General features: G+C 41.6%; 1 protein-coding gene across 1 annotated transcript in view; it reads right to left on the bottom strand.

The window, feature by feature from the left end:
* LOC142213550 (uncharacterized) overlaps positions 1-927 on the bottom strand; it is a 45795-nt gene extending 44868 nt beyond the window's left edge. Inside the window, exon 1 of the mRNA XM_075281920.1 lies at positions 395-927. Within this exon, the coding sequence (XP_075138021.1) occupies positions 395-916 (522 nt within the window). The 5' untranslated portion in view covers positions 917-927. The remainder of the gene's footprint in view (positions 1-394) is intronic.
* Positions 928-25186: the final 24259 nt, after the last annotated feature.

The following is a 25186-nucleotide window of genomic DNA, read 5'->3' as shown; positions in this document are numbered from 1 at the left end:
TCACTTAATGAGTTCTATGGTATTCTAGATAGGATTGTGGGTTTTATACTAAATCTGATTTATGACAATACACCAAATGAACTGTCAAATTCAGCTTTAGGCAATGCAGTGGCTCTGCTGGTAACATTGTTGTTCTGCGATACAGGGGTTCTGGAGTGGAATGTAACCAACAATTCCATGGAGTTCGCATGTTCTCCCCATGTTTGTGTGAGTTTCCTCTGATTACTCCAGTTTCCTCCCACACACCAAAAACATACTAAGAAGTTCATTGAAATTTTAGATTGTGAGCCCAATGGGAGCAGAACCTGTGTGAATGATGAGACTCTCTGTACAGTGCTGCAGAATATGATGGCGGTGTATAAATAAAATGAATGATATCATCTGTAACACTTACTTTGGTTCCCAGTAAGATTCTAATATCTAACGTCTGCTTCCTCTGCTCCAGAATGCTGAGAAGATGCTCCTGAAAAACTCCAATCTTTGTGAAGAAGTGCTCATCATGCCAACATCCCTCAATATTGTCAAAGTCAACCCCCAAAGACAGAAGAAACTTGACACTCCTTGGGTCCAAGGCGATTTGCTGCGGCCGGCAGAGCAAAGAAGTCCTTGAGCGTTCATCCAAAATGGTCAAATTAAGAACTTTTCTTGAACGAACAGCCACCAAGGCAGCTGTTAACCCAACTGGTCCAGCACCCACTACTAGAATAGATACCTTTGCTCTCCATTGACGGATTCCATCCACGCTCACCTTGACCACAATGTAGACAAGGACAACAATCAACGTGTTTATTGCAGTATCCATAGCAAGGCGCTCTTGTGCCTCTTGCCCATCATCCAGGTGACCTTTTACCCTCTCCATCTTTTCAGATACAGGTGCCTCAGTCTTCAGGATCTCACTTTCCCAGGCTTGCACCATACAGCCAAGAACTACAAGCTTCTATTAGATGATTCATAACCAAATGCCTTAGTCAGTCAGCTCAGATAATATCTCTCTCCATGAAGAAGCTGGCTGCATGTTTGCTAGCGTCCCTGCGATGAGGAAAGACACAATGATTATGATCAAGCACCACTACAGTATCTTTAAACACTTATACACTTCAAGAATATCCTCCACCTCTCTTCTACTCATTAACCATTGACTTCTCCCATTGGCTGCTGCTTCTCATCAGCTTCTGAATACATTATATTTCTCCCTCTCTCTCTCTGTGGCTTATGCGTCTGGATCAGGCTACATATAAATCACAGGATGAGCCTTTCTCCTCTCCGAGCCAATTTTCTGCAAAAGATCTTCAGCAAATATCATCTGGTGACCTTAACCTTTGCAGTGCTGGTGTGGTCTGACAATCATTGCTGAATCATGCAAGCGATGCTTTGTTTACCAGGATTTCAGACTGCTATGTGCCAATTTGCATGCATTAGCTGCAGGCAGTATACAGACAGACATTCTACAGCTACAGGAATATTACTGGGTGCTCAATTCTCACACAATTCATTTAAGGTGAAACTAATAAACAAAGGCTTTGTATTAAACAGGGAAGAGTTCTGTGAATCTCTCACTGTAGTCAGTAATATAAGAACTTGACAAAACTTAAGGGGTTAAACCGGCTCTTAACAGGGAAAGTGGGTACAGTTTTATTACTTGCAGAGCTGAAATACTATCACTAAGGGAGCGTTCACACTACTGTCGGTGTCCGACAGCTAGCGTCCGCTGCTAATGTATGTTCAAAATCTTGTGCGGACATTAGCAGCGGACACTAGCTGTGTCCGAGACATTATACATTGATTTAAATGGAGATCGGGTGCGTTCTCTTACAGTCTGTGCCTGTCCTTAACTGTCCGTTCACAAAGATGTCCGACTTTTCAAGCGGACAGCAAAAACCTACAGAATAACAGCAGTGTATCCTCTGTGTATTTGTAGGGCTTTTAGCCATGTGCCTATGTTTGCAGTTGCTAGTTTACTACGCTACTGTAAATGTATCAAAAGTCTAAAAGGTGTGTCTTGTGTGTTATCTAGATATGCAAACAAAAAACTGTTAACGTGTCAAGGGTCACAATATGGTGTAAAAGTCACGTGAAATGACATAAACAATTGATAAATAATGGATATTGCAGGTCATACTCACAGATGCCATAAATCCAATAATGGGCAGATTTGCTATTTAAATAGCTATTCCAGAAAGCACACATAGGATGAAGCAGCATTACAGAACGATCCAGTGCACCGTCCATTAGACACCCAGCAAGCAAGGATATGTGGAGGTCTACCCACATATCCCAAATTTAGCTTATATATTTCTCATCCATTGGAATGGAGAGAACCACCTGATATTGATGGTCAGAAATACTGGGAACAAAGAGGGTTCCAAAAGCAGAGCTCACATCCAGAACTCTTGGTGAAATAAGCTATTGACATATGGGGAAAAAAACTCAGGGTCCATCAAAGTTTTATGCAACTGAACTTATGTCAATACAGTGTATATTTACTAGGACTTGTTAAATTGTTGTTAATGAGAGTAATAGCAAATGGCACTGATATTACATAATGGGAATGAGCATAGAAGACCTTTAGTGACTTCTATATGCTAAAAGCTCAAGGCACAACCTCAGTACTAATATAGTCATGAAGAAGCTCAATACAAAAGTATGTACAGAAATGTGTGTTAAGCCGGGGGCAGAGCAGAGGAGACTGTGGTGTAGAGCATTGAAAATATGCCAAATACCTAAGGATAGGCCATCAATATCTTTTCTTGAAAACTCTATGCAAAACGTTGTTGTTTTGCAAGTCCTATGACATTGGCAGTGCAATAAAGGGATGAACTGGTTGACAATGAAGTTAAGAGTCATGAACTAGTAAATTCAGTTTTCTAAAAATATAAAGGGTCAGAACATTATTCCATTTAGAATGTTAGCTTCAACTGTAAAATAGAATATATAATATAATGTTATGGATTTTTAGTGCATGTGGAATTTTTCAGTCTTTCCTGAAAGATTTCCAAGTTCTTATAAACACTGTTTAAGTTGTTGCAGAGGGGCCACACCTTAGTAATGGGTGTATGCCCTAAAGGTGGTTGATGAGACATCTCCCCACTCCCAATCCCTTTGCAGTGTTCTCATGCTTTTCCAAGATGTTATCAATATTGTACATTAAAAAAATGTAACCGCACTCCCCAATTTGTTAAATCTGTTTCTTTCTTTACATGGCGCAGGTAGATCTTTTGGTCTCCATTAGTCTCCAGGGCCTTGGTGTGACCCTAACCTATGTACCCCCCAATATTTAGGATCCATTCACATGGGCACAGTGGGGGCGGATTATGGCGTGGAATCCATGTCATAATCTGCCCCCTCACCATGGTGGTCTTTGGAGACAGCTAGTGTTCGTTTTTCCGCTAGAGGTTTTTTTGCTGCTAGCGGAAAAAAGAAGCGACATGACCTTTCTTGAGGCAGATTCCGCCTCAGGAAGTCAATATAAGTGAATGGGAGGCGGAAACCGCATCGCGGTTTTTTGCCAAAAACCGCATTGTGGTTTTTGGCGCGGTTTTTTACAGTCCATTCACTGTCCGGGAGGGAAAAACCGCCAAAAAATGCTTCAATGTCCAAAAACTGCTTCCTAATTAGGAAGAGTTTTTTTTCCGGACCAAATTACGCCACACAGTATTCACGTGTGAACTAAGCCTTACAGCTCCATTCTTGGCATTTAAGAAGCAATCACTTTACCAAAACTGATTTGTTTGGCCGCTATCTTAATTTATTCACTTTATTGTTTACACTAAGTTTCTATGGCCACTGGGCTTATCTGCTCAGTCCCCAAGTGGCATAGCTCCCTGCTCTCAGGGGGGGGAGGGGCTGAGTGCTCAGCAGCAGCTCTGAGCTGTTTATGTCTGACAAATAACAGAGCTCCTCAGATAGGGGAGGGGGGAGGTGAGAGCTCCGGCATTTCTGATTCTGGTTTAATTGAATTTGGCTGATAAGGGCTGAGATAAGGAGTCCATTACCTCTGTATTTAATGCAAGCTGACTCAAATCCAGCTCTGCTACATCAGCTTCATATTGTGGTAATGAATTTACAACCAATCCCTCATTACTAACTGCAAAAATAGCAGAGCAAGTGAAGCCCCGCCAACCAATGTGCCGAGAAAACCGGGAAGTGACAGAGCACAGAGCCTGCAGGTTGGTCAACAAGGGTTATAGGAATACCCCTTTAAGCACTGTACTGATTTTGGGCCAAATAATTGAGCTGTGTATAGAAACTATAAATCCCCCACGCCACCTTATGTTTATTACAGATGCTTGAAAGCTCTATGAAGGGGACAACCAACTACATAAAATCTGAAATAATCATGTATACAATGACTACTTGTACTCATTTCTATCAGTGTCCCTTTAATTATAAACTATAATAAATAAAGGCTTTGTATGTTTATTCTGCTAAAAGCAACAGAACGTCAAGGATTCTCAGAGTCGCAGTCTTTGATCACTTATTATTTAGGAAATAAGGGAGGTATGAGAACTAACTTTACAAGTATAGAGCCATAAAATTTGCTTTTAAAATTACAACATGCTTTGGGTTTTTTTTGTTTATTTTTTAAGACGGAAAGTCTATTCACATGTATTTTATAGTTAAACAAATCCAAATAAGTTGAGAATTTTCAAATACATTTATGAAGAAAATATAGACATGGGAAAAACAAGGTAAACGGTCTATGAAATATATGGTCTAATGTATCCGGACATTTCTAAAACACATCTGGTTCTGAGAAGAGCTTAAAACATTCAAGTACTGAAAACATTCAAAACAGTTGACAATCTTCCCATGAGTGGATGTCCCAGCAAATTCACCCTAAGGTCAGACCACGCCATGTGCAGATAAATTGCAAAAAAACCAAGAGCTACATCGAAGACTCTACAGGCCTCAGCATGTTAAATGTTCAAGTTCATGATAGTACAATTAGAAAAAGACCTAACAAGACTACTTTTGCCGTAAAAAAAATACTAAAAAAAACATGGCAACAAGGTTTAAGTTTGAAGAATTACATGTGAACAAACCACAAAAATGAAACAAGGTCCTTTGGAAAGTCTAGATTAAAGTGGAGATATTGATTGGTCGTAATGTACAGCACTGTGTTTAGCAAAACACCACAACATGAAATCACCAAAAAAACCTAATATAAACTGTTAAGTGCGGTGGTGAAGGGGTGAAGATTTGGGCTTATTTTGCAGTCACAGGACCTGGACATCTTGCATTCACTAAGTCGACCATGAACTCCTCTGTATACCAAAGAATTCTAGAGTCAAACCTGAGGTCCTCTAGATGGCAATTTGGCCTGAGCTGGGCATGCAACTAGACAATCTCAAGCACACCAGCAAACCTACAACAGAATGGCTGAAAAAGAAAATAATTAAGGTGTTACAATGGCCCAAAGTCCAGACCTCAACTCAATTGAAATTCTATGGCAGGACCTTAAAGGGATTCTACCATTAAACTACTTTTTTTTTCTAATGAACACGTCAGAATAGCCTTAAGAAAGGCTATTCGTCTCCTACCTTTAGACGTGGTCTCTGCCGCGCCGTTCCGTTGAAATACTGGTTTTAACTGGTATGCAAATGAGCTCTCTGCAGCAATGAGGGCGGGCCCCAGCACTGAAACACCGATGAGCGCGTCCCCATTGCTGCCCAGAGCTCTTTCCTGCGCCGCCTCCTTCTTCTGCAGCAACTCCGCCTCTTCTGGCTTCTCTTGCTTTTGTAGTTCGATACAGGAGCATAGAGAGGCCACCCCAAAATGGCCGCTGGCCAGCTCCTGTATTGAACTGCAAGAGCGGCTACCCCAAAATGGCCGCCGGCTGGCTCCTGTATTGAACTGCAAGAGCAGCTACCCAAAAATGGCCGCCGGCCATTTTTGGGTAGCCGCTCTTACAGTTCAATACAGGAGCCGGCCGGCGGCCATTTTAGGGTAGCCTCTCTATGCTCCTGTATAGAACTACAAGAGCAAGAGAAGCCAGAAGAGGCGGAGTTGCTGCAGAAGAAGGAGGTGGCGCAGGAAAGAGCTCTCGGGCAGCAATGGGAATGTGCTCATCGGCCTTTCAGCGCTAGGGCCCGCCCTCATTGCTGCGGAGAGCTCATTTGCATACCGGTTAAAAACGGTATTTCTACGGAACGGCGCGGCGGAGACCACGTCTAAAGGTAGGAGACGAATAGCCTTTCTTAAGGCTATTCTGATGTGGTAATTAGAAAAAAAAGTAGTTTAATGGTAGAATCCTTGAGAATGGTGCATAAGCAACTACGCACAAACCTCAAAGCAGATATTGCCCTTGGTCAGATACAAACCCAAGACCCCATTTTATGTGCAAAAAAAACAAAAAAAAAAACAGTACTAACTAGAGATGAGCAAGTAGTACTCAATCGAGTAGGTATTCGATCGAATACTACGGTATTCGATATACTCGGACTCAATCGAGTACCACTCGCTGTTCGAATGTAAAAGTTCAATGCAGAACCAGCATTGATTGGCCGAATGCTTCTCGGAGGATCCAGCCCTCACTCGTGGACTTGGCAAGTATAATTTGATCGAATATTGCCTTCCCCTGAAATGGGCATTTTCCCCCCATAAACTATAGTAGGGTTCGATATTCGATTCGAGTAGTAGAATATTGAGGGGCTACTCAAAACGAATATCGAACCTCGAACATTTTACTGTTCGCTCATCTCTAGTACTAACCACTTAGTACACCATCAAAGTGATAGGAGAAATATGGAAGGAGGCAGATTACATTCAAAGACACCAGAAGCTACATAAAATTGACATTTTCCTAAGCAGGAAACATTCTGTAGAAACTGGACAATATCATGCACTTAAGCTTCCAAGAGTTCAGGACATTTGCATTAACGTGCCCATTATTGAGCATAACCTCCCTTGTAATACACCTTGTAATAGGGAAGCATGTGTTAAATGATGCATGAAAACAGAACAAGGTGACCGCTACCTAATTTACATTGTAGCAATAGGGAATATATGGACAAGGGCAGGTTTAAAAAAAAAAAAAAAATTGCACCCTTCACCCTTATTAAATCTAAAGCTGTAATATTATCCAAAATCTCACATAATAATAATAATAATTTCACTTCCAGTTTGTAGATGACCTCCCTCTAAATCTCTTAGAAAATGTATGTCAGTTTGTTCTGAATTGGTTTGTCCTGAGGCAGTGTTGTAGCTCTGAGGCCCATATAATTTATCATCAGTTTCTTATTGGGCTCACTTCTTGCTGTAGCAGGTAATATTCCTATCTCCTGACTAATGAAGGACTGGCTTAGCTGGAGTTTGTTCCAGGCTAGCTTGTGCTCTGGCTCAGTTGCTACTCGAATTCCAAACTTCCTTTCTCTTCAGAGGACAGGGGAAGGCTCTCGTTCTCCTCCTCCTCCTCTTTTGAGAACTCTCTCTCTGTCTCTCTCTGGGTTGCATCATCTTTCAGTTTCCATCCTGCAGTGGTTCATTCCATATAGTTTAAACAAATACCTACATCAATGTAAACAGGTTTTTAGCATTACTGCTCAGGCACGGATTGGCTTCATCACATACATGTGGGCTAAGGCTGGTGCCCCACCTTGCAAGAACGCAACAATTTAGCCTTGCCTGAAACACCAAGGCAAAAAACATGGTGTTTTACAGTCTCTGGAAAATGGATGGAATACTTGCTAATCACACACATTGCAGAAAAATATCTGCAGCAAAAATGCTACAATGTCAAAAATCGTTGCGATTTTGTAAATTGCAGCAATTCCTATTATACCTATAGGAAAAAACGCCAGTTTTTCCGTAAGTATTATTGGACAGAAAGGCTGCAGAGGAAAACTCTGCAGGCTTTCTGTGAAAAGCACTGTGGAAAAAAAAATTAGGTGCGTTTCCACCACTGTCATTTCTGCACAGCTTTTTGGCTGCGGCTCGCTATGTGGGGCCTTAGCCTAAAGGTAGGATTTAAAAAAGGTTCTGAATAACTATGTTATATATAGTTAGGCTCTATGGGAAATATCGTAACAGAGTGCTAGAATTGGGATGTGGGAATGTTTTGGTGAACATGCATATCCCCTTCAGGGCAATCACGGATATTTGATGACTAGTATTGACATTCTTGTATAAGCTTTTGTAAACTTCTACTCAGATTTTACAAATAGGGATATATTTATAGCAAACTATTTTAATTTGTTCTATATTGGTAACAAAGCAAATGCCGAATTGCAACATTTCTGTAGTCTTGTGGTTTTGTAATAGAGACTTTCAAAAACTTCTATGCTTAGCAGTAGCAAGTACATGGATTACTGCACGGAGACATAACTAAAAGCTAACTAGAAGTAGAGTATACACAAAGAGTACAAGGCACTGCCAAATATATGGGAGCTAAACAACACTTGCACGACATGACCAATACACAATATAAGGAGTTTTCTGCTTCCATTTTCCTACAGTGAGTGGATCCGCCAAGTGCAGTAACTGATTTGATATTGATGACTTATCCTAAAGAAAAGTCATCAATATTAAGTTTTAGATGCCTCTTTAGGCTGAGGACATTGGTTGTTATTATGAGGGAACTGAATGAGACTGTGATTCTTCCATGGCATTTTCTTTTCTTGAAAAAGAAATGCAATATTTTAAACATGTATGCAAAGTTATATAAAACTATAAAATCTGGCAACAGCGTTTTTATCAGCAAAAAAAAAAAAACAAACAAAAAAAAAAACACAAAAAACCTGCTAATAAGAAACCACTCTTAGCAGAAGGTGTACACATATGTTCATTTTGATGTGAACTTCACTGGCTAGCACATATTAAAATTCATGGGCACAGCTGTTTATTAACCACTTATTGTGTATATGAGTATAGCAGTGCATGGGAGATATAACCATTATAGTGTTACAAAACAGTCACTGTTTCACAACAACTGTATAAGCTTTATTTATGGAACTTAGTCTGGGAAAACAGTGAGGACTGCACTTTCTGGCTTTTCCGGTAAGGTCATAATTGAGTACATTAACATCTACAATAAAGACATTTATGACTTCAGTGAATTATGTATTTTGGTTTATTGGGAAGCCGTGCAGGATTCAGGACACACTTCACTGTCCATGCCTGCTTGATAAACAAAACATTACCATTTTGTGATAGTGTGTTTGGTCATGTCCTAACTGCTTGCGACTGACATGTACCCAGTCCCTTCCTCCAGCTCCCAATGGCTTTGCAATTCAGTAGTAAAAGGCTGTTATACCACAGCTTACCTGCAGAATTATGCAGCCATTAGGGATGCGGCTTTGTTTTTTCTTTTATGACATTCTATCTGGCTCTGCCTTTACCATCTAAGTCACAAAAAGCAACAGCGGCAGAGGAAACTTTATTGATATAGAATGCTGACCAGCTTTATACAAAGAGGCAAGGGCAGCATCCTTGCTGTGTGTCAACAAGCCACCAATATACAGTGGCATGCAAAAGTTTGGACACCCCAGGTCAAGCTGACTGTTATAGTGAACAGTGCAACAAGTTGAAGATAAAATGATCTTCAAAAGGCATAACATTAAAGATGACAAATACCCATATAGATATTTTTTCATATTTTACATTTTCAAAATAGCAAAAAATGAAAATGGCCTGATGCAAGAGTTTGGGCACCCTAATAGTACCCCCTTTGGCAAGTATCACAGCTTGTAAACACTTTTGTAGCCAGTCTAGAGTCTTTCAATTTTTGTTTGAGGGATTCTCATCCAATCTTGTTTGGAAAAGTCTTCCATTTCTGTGAGATTCCTGGGTCGTTCTTGTATGCGCTGCTCTTCTGAGGTCTAGCCACAGATTTTCAGTGATGTTCAGATCAGTGGACTGTGAGGACCATGATAAAACCTCCAGCTTGCACCTTTTTAGGTAGTCTATGGTGGATTTTGTGTGTTTAGGATCATTATCTATTAGTAGAAGCCATCCTCTTTAAATTTCCAGGTTTTTTTTTTGTTTTGTTGTTTGTATGTTTTTGGGTTTTTTTTACAGATGATGTCCTGTTTGCTTCAAGAATTTGCTAAAATTTCATTGAATCCATTCTTCCCTCTACTCATGAAATGTTCCCTGTGCCATTGGCTGCAACTCAGCTTCAAAGCATAATTGATCCACCCCCATGCTTAATGGTTGGAGAAATGTTTTTTCCTGAAATTCTGTGACCTTTTTTCTCCAAACATACCCTTGATCATTGTGGCCAAAAAGTTCTATTTTATCCTCAGTAGTCCACAGGACTTGTTTCTTGAATGCATCAAGCTTGTTTAGATATTCTTTTGCAAACTTCTTACACCCAATTTTATGGTGAAGACGCAGGAGAGGTTTTCTTGTGATGACTCTTCCATGAAGGGCATATTTTGAAGGTATCGCTGAACAGTAGAACCATGTACCATTACTTCAGAGTCTTCTAGATCTTCCTGAAGGTCTTTTGCAATCAAGTGGGGGTTCTGATTTGCCATTCTGGAAATCCTTCAAGCAACTGTCTCTGAAATTTTTCTTGGTCTTCCAGACCTTATCTTGACCTCTGCTGTTCCTTTAACTGTCATTTCTTAATTACATTTCGAACTGAAGAAAAAACAACTTAAAAACACTTTGCTATCTTCTTATAGCCTTCTTCTGCTTTGTGGGCCTCCACCATTTTCATTTTCAGAGTGCTAGGCAGCTGCTTAGAAGAACCCATGGTTGCTGTGTTTTAGCAACCATGAGGTTAGAGGAGGCTGGGGATTTATAAGGCTGTTAAGTTTGCATCACTTAGCTTTTCCTAGCGATGATAGTGAACAAGCCATAACCCTAACTGGATAATTCAGGTCTGAGACCTTGGACAATGTTATCTAAGCACACAAATCTCCAAGAGTTCCCAAATTTTTGCAAGCTACTCCGTTCTGTTTTTCACTCTAAAATTGTACGCAAACAGAATAATACATTGATATTGCTTTAAATTATAGACAAGTGTGTTTGATCCTTAACTTTATGCCTTTTAAAGATCATTTCATCTTCAACTTGCTTACCCGTTCACAATAACAGTCATTTTGACAAGGGGTGTCCAAAATTTTGAATGCCACTGTAGTGCGTGTAAAGTAAGGAAAGGCAGCATTTTGCTGCACTTTCACCAAGATCATCGCACAAAAAGCAATTTTAACTCTGGCCACTAAACTTGATAATAGACAGACACTTGCCAATTATGTAGGGCTTTTCTTTGTTACAGTCACCTCATTTATATCACAGACAGGATTACAGTAGGAGATAACATCACTGAGCCATCCACTATTGCATCCACTACTGACAAAAGATGTCACAGCTTATCCGCTGTCCTCCCTACACAGAGGGTCTCCCATAGACCTCAGTGTACCCGTTCCAGACTAATTCTGCCTATGGCCATGATAGTCATAGCTGTAAAGCATATAACTAAATGCCATTAACAGAGAAGAAGATCAAGCAAAATGGGAATCCCAGTCATCATATCCAGAAAATAGAATTTGGGGGGAAAAAAAAAAAATTCTGATTGTAGATTTCGGTTATGAAAAATACATTTAAAAATTGGCAATACATTAATACATAAATTAAAAACAACTGTGCAGGTCTGTTTGTAGAAAATGAAGGTAACATTGCTAAGTGTGAGGGGAAGGGTGGAGGTAACAGTAGTGAGCGCTTGAAAGCAGCAGGACTGTGTGGAGTGTAAGGCCAGGTTCACAGGGGATTTTCTTTAAACTGGATTTTTACATGGTGGCCGCCTCAGAATCCGGTCCAAAAAATGGCTAGCCATGACTGGATGCCGCTGCAGTGCATACAGTGCACCGACATCCAGTCGCGGCATACCACTCCAGATTAGGCACAAATGAATGGGCCTATTCGGGAGGGTCGCGTCCGTAGCTGAATCAGCCATGGAATCCGCCTGATTGATTTTGCGTCACAATCCACCCCAAAAAAAAAACATGTGATCCTGGCCTTAGAGCAAAAAGCTGTGTATTGAGGGTGGGGGGCATGAAGGGATCAGAGCTAAGTGTATGTAGGAATCTTTAAGAGAGCAGGCTGTAAGAAGGGAGGAAACATTACAGTGGCAGTGAGGCTGTTGTGAGTGTAGAGGAGGACCACTGAGGTAGTAGAGCTGTATAAGTAGGAAGGAAAACATTGGGGTAGCAGTGTTGAGTTTGTGTGTGGAAGGGGAAACAAGGAGGTACAACTGTGGGTGTGGAAAACATGAACACAGCAGAGCTGTGTGTGTAGAAAATGTGAAGGTAACACCGCTGGGAGAACATAAAAGAAACAGAGCAGTGTGTGGAATAGGCACATGTACAGGAAGAATAAGCACATGTACAGGAAGAATAAGCAGACGAGAGGCAATACACAGCTGAAATGCATAATAGAGGCCAAATATAGATTTTTTTTTTTTTTTAAATAGGACTAGACACAGTAGTGGGGGGTCCTAAACAAAAGTCTAGCTGGAAAGAAGGTCTATCTTTCAGAAAGTTTTGGAAACACTGTTGTAGGGAAACCTGAATGAGTGAGTCCTATGCCCTTACTAACTGACCTTTTCAACACTATATTATGTATAATCGGGTTTTAATGAAATTTTTTACAAAAGAACAGAATAAAACACAAGAAGTAAAAAAGGAAAAAACAAGGGTCAACAGACCAGGCGTGCAGGCCCCAAGCAGCAAGAGTTGGCCAGGAGGGAACCCCCTAGCCCCATAATGTAAAGGGCCACAAGCGCCGCGGAGGCACGAAAGCAAAAGAAGAGGCACAACAGAAACAGACCTGAACCAGGCCGCAACCAAGAAAACAAAAAGAAAGGTACAGCAACAACCGCTACAAGGAGACGACTAACATATGACAAAACAAGACCACAAACGGGAGGGAAAGGGCAGACACATAGGAAAAGGGGGGGGGGAGTCAATAAGAAGAAAGGGGAAGGAAGTGAAAGAGCAACCAGGAGCTAGTCAAGAAAGTAAGACGAAAAAGCAGATGATTCCTGAAAGATCACCCAGGGCCGCCAGAGCCGATCAAACCGGGAAGAATCAGGGGATTCCTCCGCGACCAGAGCTTCCATTCTCCGTATGAGGAGAAATTCCTGTAGAAACTCAAGCATCGAGGGCGGCGTAGAGCTCCGCCAATGTCGTGGGATGACAGCCCTGGCGGCCATGAGGAAATGACCCAGTAGGTTCTTTTTAATCCAGGAGAGCTTACCAGGTATAACGGACAGCAAGGCCAGTTGGGGAGTAGGAGCGACAGGACGATCATATACCTTAGCATAAAGTGAGAAGACTGCATCCCAAAAGGGCTGGAGGACGTCGCAGTTCCACCAAATGTGTAGCATGGTGCCCCTCTCGGTCCCACAGAACCAACACCGGTCAGAAACAGCAGGGAAGATCCTGTGGAGAAGGTCGGGACACCTATACCAACGGCTCAAAATTTTAAAGTTCCTCTCCTGCGCACTACAAGATAAAGCCAATCTATGGGACAACGTGAAATATTTACTCCAATCAGCAGGCAGCAGGCTCGAAGGAAGATCAGAATTCCAAGATTCAACAAAAGAGGGAAGCCCTGGAGTGGCGTCACAAAGGAGAGGATCATAGAGGGCAGAGAGGACACGAGGGAAAGAAGCCGAACCCGCAGCATAGGATTCCAGCTCGGTCAGGGGCGAGGAGAGCAAGTGAGGAAGAGAAAACTTCCTCAGAAAGGTTGATAACTGACCATATTCCAACCAGGAGAGACGAATATCGGGATGGGAGAGGCAGAGCTGAGCAAAGGGGGGGAGTGAGGAATTGCCAACAACCTGACGAAGGCGAACATCTTCCTCTCTGCTCCAACAGAGAAAGCGAGCTACGGACTGACCCGGCGGAAACATGGGGTTGCCGAACAAGGGAGTCAGGGGTCCCGGAACCCTAGCCAGCCTCCCAGTAGAGCACACTAGGTCCCAGACTTTGAGAAAATGTAGGGAGAGAATGGAGTGGCCTGAAGATTTGGGCCGGAAGTGCGACGGGATCCACGGCAGGGAAGAGAGAGAGGAGGAAATCAAGTCCGCCTCTATGGAAACCCACTGCTTGTCGTCCTGGTGAAAGCGCCAGTCAAACAAACGGAGGAGCACCGAGGCGCGATAATACAAACGAACGTTGGGTAGACCCGCACCCCCCCCCTCTGTTTACGCCGAGTGAGAGTGCAGTAATTAAGCCTACTCCGCGACGCCCCCCAGACAAACTTCCCAAACAACGAACAAACCCGGCTAAGATAATCCCGAGACAGTGGGATGGGGAGGGTTTGAAATAAATACAAAAAGCGAGGAAGGATGTCCATTTTTTCAACATTATATTATGTATTCTCTTGTATAGATAGATTTGCCAACTCTTCTAAAAGTCCCACCCCCCAAAAAAAACAAAAACAACAACTCCCTGGACTCCCGGAAGGGGTAGCAAATCACCTGTGCTTACCAGAATGCTCCCCTATTCACCATACTAGAAGTTTTTATATGCGACTTGGCCATTTTATGTGCTGGTCATGTCCAAAAAGGAAGTGAGGCTGGCACATTTCTGGACCACACAATGAAAAAGCAAATGTGCAAATGCCCAGAGACACATAACCACATCAGTGGATGTGTGGCTGTGGAACTTGACCGAGCATGTTTTTCCCTTGCTTTCTGGGAAACCTGACAGTATTGAGCGTGTAATGCAGATGGTATTGCATGGTATAGTACTAATAAAACTTTGACTCTCAGACAACTATGTTTTAGAACACAGGAAACTGAAATCATTACTTATAAAACCCTGAAAAAGGGTAATATATGACTGTTTACAGATGAACATAGATAACTTGCCATAAAATCCAGGGTATCCCAATATTGCACCATATTAATAAACACAGAAGATAGTAATGTCCTATTGGAATTAATCCACTCAGCTCCAAACTTTGGAATACTTCTCTTAAACATAATTTAATCTCTTATTCGAGTTGCATATACAGTATAATATAGAATATACCTGGGTCTTATTATCCAAAAAAAAGACTCTATGAAGGGGTCCACTTGTAGGAGTGGAGGTCAACTTAGAACATAGCTAGCTTGGATACTTGTTTAACAGCTTGAGAATGAAAGCCTCCTCTCAGCCAAAAAGAGCCATTAGTTTTTGTTGTCAGGCAGTGCATCCCTATGGCCTTGGATCCTCTGAACTAGCCTTAGATCACAACTTGTTTAAAAGGGCTCTATTATTGGGAAAAGTCATTTTTAACTAATCACATCCTTGCATAGGCTTTAGAAATGCTATTCCACACCTACCTTTAGTATGTATATTGCTTCAGTGGTTTCTGAATAAGTCTGTTTTTATTCATATGCTAATTAGACTGGGTGCACAATGCATCGTGCACCCTCTTTGCTATTGTTTCCTATGTGTGTATACAGCACAGGCTGCTGCTGCTGACTCAGCTTCCTGTTTGCACACACACTTAGGAGATAATTGCAGAGACAAGTGCTGCTGGGAACTTCCTGTGCTGGCTGGAAGCTAATTAGCATACAAATAAAAACAGACTTATTCAGAAACTACTGAGACAATTTACATACTAAAGGTAGGTGTGGAATAGCCTTTCTAAAGGCTATGCAAGGATGTGATTAGATAAAAATGACTTTTCACAGCAATAGCACCCCTTTAACACCTGTCATCGGAAGACTTGCATTCTTGAGCAGTCTTGGTGTCCTTCATTGCCAAAGCGGTGCTTCAGGTGACTCGCTGGGCTCGGTGTATGTGCAGCAGCTTGAGAAAAGAGTGGGCACAGTGGAGTGAGGTTCCAGCTACATCAGAAAAGCCATATTACTACTGTCCCAATGCCAGCGAATGCTCGATGATGCCTGGCATACTCACACAAAAACTCAACCGTGGTGGAATTTTTAAAATATTGTGGCAACTGCTGTTCCAAGGTGAAACATAAACTACTGTGGCAGTGTGTCTGCAGAAGTAGTATATATATGCCACTACAATTACAAAAAAAAGTATATCACAGAGGTAATTTGCACAAATGTTACTGTGTAGCCCCAGTCTAGATGAAAAACAAATTGTGACTATGGTTACTGTTAATCCTGGACTCCATCTATGCTAGGTGCACACTGGCATTCATCTTTCTGTTGTTTGCGAACTCAAAGGGAGCCGAAAGATGGAGAGTCTGTCCGCTAAAAAAAATGGTTATTCAAGGACACAATAGACTGTAATGAGGTCTGCCGGGTGTCAGTCGGGTTCAGCCAGTTTTATACTCCGGGCAGGACTTTTCTCTCCACTGATTTTAGATGGAATCTGTGGCGGACGGAGTAAGCTCATTTTGGCAAAATACACGTGTAAAAAATACACATGTAAAAATAAGACTCCCATTGACTTGAATTACATTTTTTTTACATGTGTAAAAAAACACGTCAAAATATACGTCGAAATACACGTGTAAAATGTCATTGAAGTCAATCGGAATCTTATTTTTATACGTGTATTCTTTACACGTGTATTTGCCAAAATGACCTCGCGTTTACTCCGTGTGAATGGACCCTTACTCTCATACTTCACACTCCATGGGGCCAGAAAACTGAGATATGAGGAGTTGTTTATCAGTTATTATACTGCAAACATTTCAGGTAAACAGCAATCCAGAAGAAGGAACAAACCTCCCCCCCCCCCCCCACAAAAAAAACCCAACCAAACAAAAAACTATAGGACAAATAACATAAATGACTACTAATCTGGTGGGCGCACAACCATGCTGCACCCTTTACAGAAGAGTGGTGAGGGCAGCACAAGGGAGGAGAAAAAAAAGTCACATTTTTGAATGAAACCCAAGTTGCGCAAACATTGTGTGACTTTTTAATGAAAAATGGCATACAAGGCTTTACAAATCTGCTCCTATATATCTACCTGTACCTTACACCTGAATGGACCTTGCAAAAATCGTTACACATGCTGCATGAACAGGCCTCTAAAGAGGTATGCAATAGATTTTTAGTTACAGATATTTCTACAGCTATAGTGGGTGAAGAGGTAGCAGTCGTTACCAGGCCTGGAACCTGAGGGGGCCCAAAAGATTCCTCTGCCACATAAAATAGAGCAAAAGGCAGGTAATGGTCCCATTACAGATTTTGCATTGGTACCCTGAAACTTCAAGTTATGACACTGCCTACTTGTAATATTCAATTGGATAGCCCATGGGCCGGAACCGCCACGCTAAAGCGCTGTAGGAACAACCGCGGCATGAACGCATTGCGGTTCTTCTCACAGTTCTTTGAACAGTAATTTCATGGAGTTTTCCTTCGCGGACTTTCTGTTACAATTATGTCTATGGTAAAGCTGCCGGCATTTCCGTAGATATAATTGACATGCTGTGATTTTCAAAACTTTGCAAGTACTGTACAGCGCTGCAATTTTTCCTGCAGCGTTTCCGGCTTGTGGGGCCCCGGCCTTATACAGCTACTTGCAAATATTATTTGACATTTATTCTCATATTCCTATAGATGGTGTCAATATATATTTTTTTAGCAGGATCTTGCTGGCTAGCCTCTTCTTACCTCTCATTCTTTTTGTCCTGCAGTCTTGCTGACTGGCTCTTGCCTTGATCCAAATCCATCAAAGCAATAGTCCTCAAGCCATAGCAAGATGCCCTGCAGAGTCATTTACAACATGGGGTAAAGGGCAGACCAAGACTAAGAATTTCAATCATGGTTAATGGGGAAACAATGGGAACCAAGTCCAAGATCATTTGCAACTGTCTGCAGGCACATCAGGCTCCACCTCAAAATCACTTGAGGGATAATTTGCATATATATATAAAATTATCTCTGCAATAATTTTTAATTTTTCGGCAACAATGGAATGCTTCTATGAACCCTTCAGGGTGTAGATGACAATTTTTTTGCAATCTTCTGGCATGACATAGCTATAGCTTTTTTATTTTTCCAGAAATGTAACTGTATAAGGGCAAATGGGAATGTGTGATGGCACTATTTTGGGGTAGAAAAACATCATTGATTAACTTTCATTTGTATAGTTTTTTTTTACGTTTTACTACTCATAACTTATTTTTTGTGTTAACAGATTTGTGTTACGGCTTATTTTTTTGTGTGAAGACCTGACATTTTTACTGATGCCATTTTAGGGATCAAAAAAAATTTTTGATCGAATTTTATAACTTTTTTTCAGTGGCTGACAGAAAAAAAAATATTTTTAGTGTGCATTTAAAATAACATTATTCAATAATATTGTACAGTTCATGTATAAAATAGGTATATGTACCTCTATACAGTACTGTGGTTATATGCAATTTACTTCTGACAGACTCCCTTTAATTTAGCCCATTGGCTTTGGGAGCATTTTGGATGGGCCAGACTCCCATTAAAGAAGACTTTTCATGGTTTAGGGCACAGGCAGCTCTATATACTGCGCACTGTCGGCTTTCCCGATCTGTGCCCCGGGTAAAAGAGCTTTCGGTCCCGGTACCATAGCACTTTACAGTCAGAAGGGTGTTCCTGACAGTCAGGTACGTCCTTCTCCACAGCAGCGCCTATAGCGCTGTACAGTGTGAATTCAGAATTCAGCGCACTGTCGGCTTTCCAGCAGTATATAGAACTGCCTGTGCCCCAAACCATGAAAGGTCCTCTTTAAAGAGGTTGTCCAGTTTCAGCAAATACATTTTATTGTTTGTATAATGACAGCAATATGCCATTTTCTAATGTACTTTATGTATCTATTCCTCATACTTTTTTTTTATATCTCTGCTTGCTATCATTTAGTTTTTAATTTTAGTGGATAAAAATCAAACCAGGGTCATGTGATTGTACAGGTGCAAAGCTCATAACAAGACAGATGTGTGATAAGTGTGTTGTGACCATAAAGATTTGCGCGCCCATTATGTGAATAAAAGAAATTGATACAAAAGCTATACTAGAATATTGTATAACTTCTCATTATACAAACAATACCATTTATTGCCTGAAACTGGAGAACCCCTTTAAGTGCTATATGATCAGAATATACTATAAAACATAATACTTCAGCACATCCCTGAGCAGATTGACAACCATTGAGGCCAAAATTGTATTTTGAGAAAAATAAAAGACAAATATTCTCAGTTGACGATGTACACCCACATAAGCAATAATACAACAGACTTTATAAAAGCTAAATAAACTAATCTGGGAAACGCTTTTATTTCCCCTGTAGGTGAAGTTGTGATGATACTGCCACCTGGTGGTACATGAGAAGAAACTGTTGTTTGAGGGTATATTTCCCACATTTTATTTTGCATACTTGCATAGCCCCACACTTAATCTGCAGCGCTTTACAGACATTGTTGGTCACTGTCCCTTATAGGGACCACAAACTAAATTCCCTATAACCATGTCTTCGGAGGTCTTATGAAACCAGGGAACCGGAGGGAGAACATACAAACTCTTTGCACATACGCTACTTAATCTTAACTATTTATCCAATGCCAGCTGCAGTACAGTAGATTCAATACGACTCTGTATATTGCTTTGGTCTGCATCTCTAGCTCCATAGTAAAAAAAAAAAAAAAAAGTGTAGCCCTAGTCAAAATGGGGCACACCTAAAGCCTAAACTGAATCACAATAATTCCAAAACGTTATATCATTGAGGAATATATTGATATCTCAGTAATATAATCTACTCACCAAAACAGCAGGACGAGACTGCAGGTATTGAGATTAGGGATCTCATTCACTGGCCGTCCCACTATAACTATTGGGCAACAAGTATTTTAATATACTGCAGAGGAAAAAGTAGAATCCTTATAGGGCAATAATGGTGCAAGAAAGGAAGCAGGCTCAGGTGTTACTACACACATACTAGCGCCCTCCAGCAGCTCCACCAGGGCCTGACTTTTATGAGGTTTCCTATTTCATCACAAAACTGGCACAAGTTATCTAACAAAATGCCCATAGAAATGTTTCCTCATCTGCAGGCAGTTTGGTGTGACTCTTTGCTAGATCATTACCACACAGTGTGAATACACCCTGACAATTACAACAACCATTACACATAAACTTACCACTGGTAGGAAAGTCAACGCCCAGCACAAGCAAGTCACACAATGCAACTTTCCAGCAACCTACTTCAGACTCCAATGTAGACAAACAGGAAATGTGAATTGACATGTAACCCTGATTTCAATGGGAGCATAACTGTGTCTTGTTGTCTGAAAGTAGCAGGCAACTTAATATTGTAGTTACATAAACTTTTTCCACACTGTCACACTCTTTGGATTGTCGTTTTGTCAAGTTAGTTCCCACAGTTGTCGTGACTCAGCTTGCTAGAGTTCTGAACTTGCCTTGTTCTTAGTATAGTAGGGAGGTGGATGTGGTGTGCTCTGGAGTATGAGAGATGTAATACCTCCCAGGTTTTACACATCACATTATATTCACATGTGGCATATATAACATTTCTGCAACTGAAAATTAGTTCCCTTTATGTAGATGGGGCTGATTTGGCAGAAAGTAAATAAACGTTTGTAATACCAAATTAGATTAATATAAACATTGCATACATTTCTGCAGTGTCTGTTGTGTGAGAGTTCACCCCAAAGCTCCAGTCTTCAGAAATTTCCCATTATTTGATGGATCAATATTTGCAAAGTTTTTATTCTATCGATTTACATTGGGTGTATTGTAGACTTTGTAACAGTAACCTAATGCATGCTTCCCAAGTTTCAGATGACAGAAAGAGGGACAGAATCTGTGGCAAATTGTCATATTATAAGCAACTCCCAAACACTCTTTGACCTGTCTAATTACAACTAGTCCCTTTCTGCCCCAAGACCATTTTGGTTTCCACACAGTATAATGCCTCCTTGTTGCCCACACATAGTATCATGTCCCCATGTGGTCTCATGTCAGAGAATGCTGGGAGTTGCAGTTCTACCAACATCTCAACAGAATGAGAAGAAACGGATGTGATTGACCTTTTTTTAATCTATTACTTTATAAACAACGCTCAAACAAAATAGTGAGTCAAGAGGGAGTAGTTCTGTTTGCATGGTCAGCCCTCCAAGCACTGACAACCCCTTGCAGGATGGAGGCAGGAGAACAGACTGACACAACACTGAGTGTTATGTGCTTAAACAGTATTCAACTGCTGAGCGTGCTGAACATGCACTTTACTTAGGGTTGGTTCACACTAGTGTTTGGATTCTGTCCGGAAGGAGTCCGCATGAGGACTCCCCCGGACGGAATACAATCTCAATTGCATGCGCTGAACACTTAAGGGTGCATTCACACTGAGTAAATGCTAGCTTATTTTGTAGAGTAAAATTACACTTGTAAATTTTGCTATCCCATTGACTTCAATGACATTTTACAGGCGTATTTTTACAGGCGTATTTTTTACAGGTGTATTTTTACACTTGTAAAAAAATATCATTGAAGTCAATGGGATAGCAAAGTGTAATTTTACTCTACAAAATAAGCTAGCGTTTACTCAGTGTGAATGCACCCTAAAGCACAAAGACCCCATAGACTATAAAGGGATCTGTGTGCTTGCTGTGCATTGCCCGCATTACAGTGAGTGCCTGGAGACAGGTTTGCCTAGTGTGAACTGTGAATGTAGCATTTGAGTGTAAGGCTAAGGCCCCATGGGCTGGAAACGTCGTTCTAAAGCTCTGCGGGAACAACCGCGGCGGGGACGCATCACTATTCTTCCCGCAGCCCTTTGAACAGAAAGTTCACAGATTTTTCCTCCGCTGACTTTCTGTTACCATTATATGTACGGGAAAGCCGCCGGCATTTCCGTAGATATAATTGACATGGTGTGATTTCCAAAACCGTGCCGGTTTTGGAAGTCACAGTGTGTCCGTGCTGCAGTTTTTGCCACAAAGTGGGCATGGGATTCGCATGAATCCCATCCACTTTGCAAGTACTGTAAGACGCCATGATATTTCCTGCAGCGTTTCCGGCCCATGGCGCCCCGATCTAAGACTAATGCAATATACACAATATAGTGAAACCTCTTTGAGGCGACCACCCAAAATAGCATTAAAAAATGGTATTCTGGGGGGTGATCTTCTCAAAGAAGGTGGCTAATATGACAAACAGCATCTGTTTCTGAAGTTTATGTGAAATTGCTATATGTATATTAGTTACCTGATAATTTTTTTAAATTTTTCTTATTTTTGGCAAAATTTTAGGGTCCTTGGGATTAAATTGCTAGTTTTCCATAGGGTTATGGTCGCAAGTTACAATGGTTTTAATTTACAATGGTCATCCTGAAACCAACTAATATTGTAATTTGAGGGACAACAGTGTCCTGCGCTGAGGAGTTTCGAGATAATGTAAGGGGTCCTCCTTGTTTTACAGTACTTTAGGCACCAAACGATCTTTCTGGCTCTAGGATAGCACAATATCAGGAGAGTCATACTTAGGGAACCTTCACACGTAGTATATGCTTCGCTCATTCTGAACGTAAAAGTCGTTCAGAATGAGTGCGTAAAAAACAGCTCCCATTGACTTGAATGGGTGCTGGCATACGAGTGCTACCCATTGAAATCAATGGGAGGCTTTTTTCCCTATTGCTTTCAATGTGATATGCACATATCACATTGAAAGCAATAGGGAAAAAAGCCTCCCATTGATTTCAATGGGTAGCGCACGCTTGCCGGCACCCATAGAAATCAATGGGAGCTGTTTTTTACGTGCTCATGCTGAACGAGTTTTACGTTCAGAATGAGCGGAGCATATACTTCATGTGAAGGGCTCCCTTAGATGATAGTAGAAGGTTTCCATGGGTCCCACCATGTTTGCATTTTCGTTAATTAAGGTTCCCTTGATGGTGGGTGAGAATGAGACACAGCAGCAGTTGAACAAGTGATGCTTGCAGCACTGTTTAGTTATCTGGTTCTTCTGGGCACAAGTAACATGGAGGCACAATTCACTCCCTACAGTCTTCTGACCTGTTACACCAAGATGAATGAAGGGCAACCTCTGAGACCTGTAGCTATCTTCCTCCATTGTCAACTATAGAAATAAGCTTAAAAAAACTGGCTACAGGCTTGTGTTACTAAGTAACAGCCAACTCTTCCAACCTTCTAGAAATCTCAGAGCAGACAAACGCTCCTGCTTACACATGGGAAGCAAAAACATAGCACTATAGTGGGGAGTAAGGAGCTTATACATACCATGTGGACAATCCCCCCTACCAGTGGCATAACTAGGAATGGCAGGCCCCGTGGCAAACTTTTGACATGCCCACCCCCCCCAACCGACGCCGAAGACTTCGACCGACCCCCTCCTCCGCACTCTATTATGTCCCTTAGTAAGCCCTGCACACAGTATTATGTCCCTTAGTGGCCCCTGCACACAGTATTATGTCCCTTAGTGGCCCCTGCACACAGTATTATGTCCCTTAGTGGCCCCTGCACACAGTATTATGTCCCTTAGTGGCCTTTCACAGTATTATGTCCCTTAGTGGCCCCTGCACACAGTATTATGTCCCTTAGTGGCCCCTGCACATAGTATTATGTCCCTTAGTGGCCCCTGCACACAGTATTATGTCCCATAGTGGCCCCTGCACACAGTATTATGTCCCATAGTGGCCCCTGCACACAGTATTATGTCCCATAGTGGCCCCTGCACACAGTATTATGTCCCATAGTGGCCCCTGCACACAGTATTATGTCCCTTAGTGGCCCTGCACACAGTATTATCCCCCTTAGTGGCCCCTGCACACAGTATTATCCCCCTTAGTGGCCCCTGCACACAGTATTATGTCCCTTAGTGGCCCCTGCACACTGTATTATGTCCCTTAGTGGCCCTGCACACAGTATTATGTCCCATAGTGGCCCTGCACACAGTATTATGTCCCTTAGTGGCCCCTGCACACAGTATTATGTCCCTTAGTGGCCCCTGCACACAGCATTATCCCCCATAGTGTCCCAGTATTATAGCCCATAGTGGACACCCATAAACAATTATTATACTCTGGGGTCTTTTCAGACCCCAGAGTATAATAATTGGAGACTCGGTGGAAATAAAAACATAAAAAAATTACTGTTTCTTACCTGTCCCCCGGCTCCTACGCTGTCTTCTCCGCTGCCGTCCTTCTTCTATGACGTCGGATGTCACATGACCTGGGAAGCAGGCGGATTCATGTGACGTCAGACAACTAGGAAGGAGGCCTGGCAGGATCGTGGAGAGGTAAGTAACAGTGTTTGTTACGTTCCCTTACCTCTACCAGTCCGCCGATCATTATACTCGGGGTCTGCAAAGACCCCCGAGTATAATGATAGTATTTGTGGGGCCCGCGGTGTCACTTACCGATCCCAGCCCAGCCAGGATTGGCAAGTAAATAGGTCCTGTAACGGCTTATTAAAAAAAAAAAAAGCAGCGGTAGCGGCTGTCACCGGGCCCCCTAATGGCCAGGGTCCTGTGGCAACTGCCTCTGCGGTAGTTACGCCACTGCCCCCTACGTATAGTTAATACCCCTCTTAAATTCGTGTTTTTACCTCCAAAAAGGGAAACACAACAGCAAAAAAAAAAACCTCAGATAAAAAATATACTCAACGTATAGAAAAATACAAACACATTTTAATTAAATTATTTCATTGTTTGTATGTATGTTCACCCTTGTTGTATTTATATATACTTTAATTTGTTTGTATTTTTCTATACATTGAGTGTATTTTTTACCTCAGGTATTTTTTTGCTGTTGTGTTTCCTGTTTACACAGCAGTTATTCATGAACTATAGCACTCAGGGGCAGCCAGGGAGGGTGTGAAAGAAAGAAAATTCTATACAGCTATATTATATAATATAATATAATATAATATTATATATATATATATATATATATATATATATATATATATATACACACACATTTATATAGATATACATATATAAGTATCTACCAATCCCTGGTGCTCCAATGTGCTCTTTTCCTTCCATGCTCAACCAGCTGGAAGTAGAGAGGCTCAGATAGCTGCTGACACCTGAGTCAGTGGTTATTGGAGAAGAACCACACCCCACCGATTCCTTACCAGAGACAGCTGAGGTAAGTGGTCAGTCTCATGGGTCATGTGATCCTTCTTGATTCTGGCATGTAGCGTCCCAACTGGGGGTCGGGGAATGTGGAGGGGAACAAAAGTTTACAATAGAGTGCAAAGGTTTGTGGATTATGTTTTTTTTTTTTTTGCTTTTATACTCCCCAGC

The sequence above is a fragment of the Leptodactylus fuscus genome, chromosome 7 (assembly GCF_031893055.1).
Source record: "Leptodactylus fuscus isolate aLepFus1 chromosome 7, aLepFus1.hap2, whole genome shotgun sequence".
NCBI lineage: Eukaryota > Metazoa > Chordata > Amphibia > Anura > Leptodactylidae > Leptodactylus > Leptodactylus fuscus.
The sequence above is the reverse complement of the archived record's forward strand: the minus strand, read 5'-3'. Positions and strand labels throughout refer to the sequence as shown.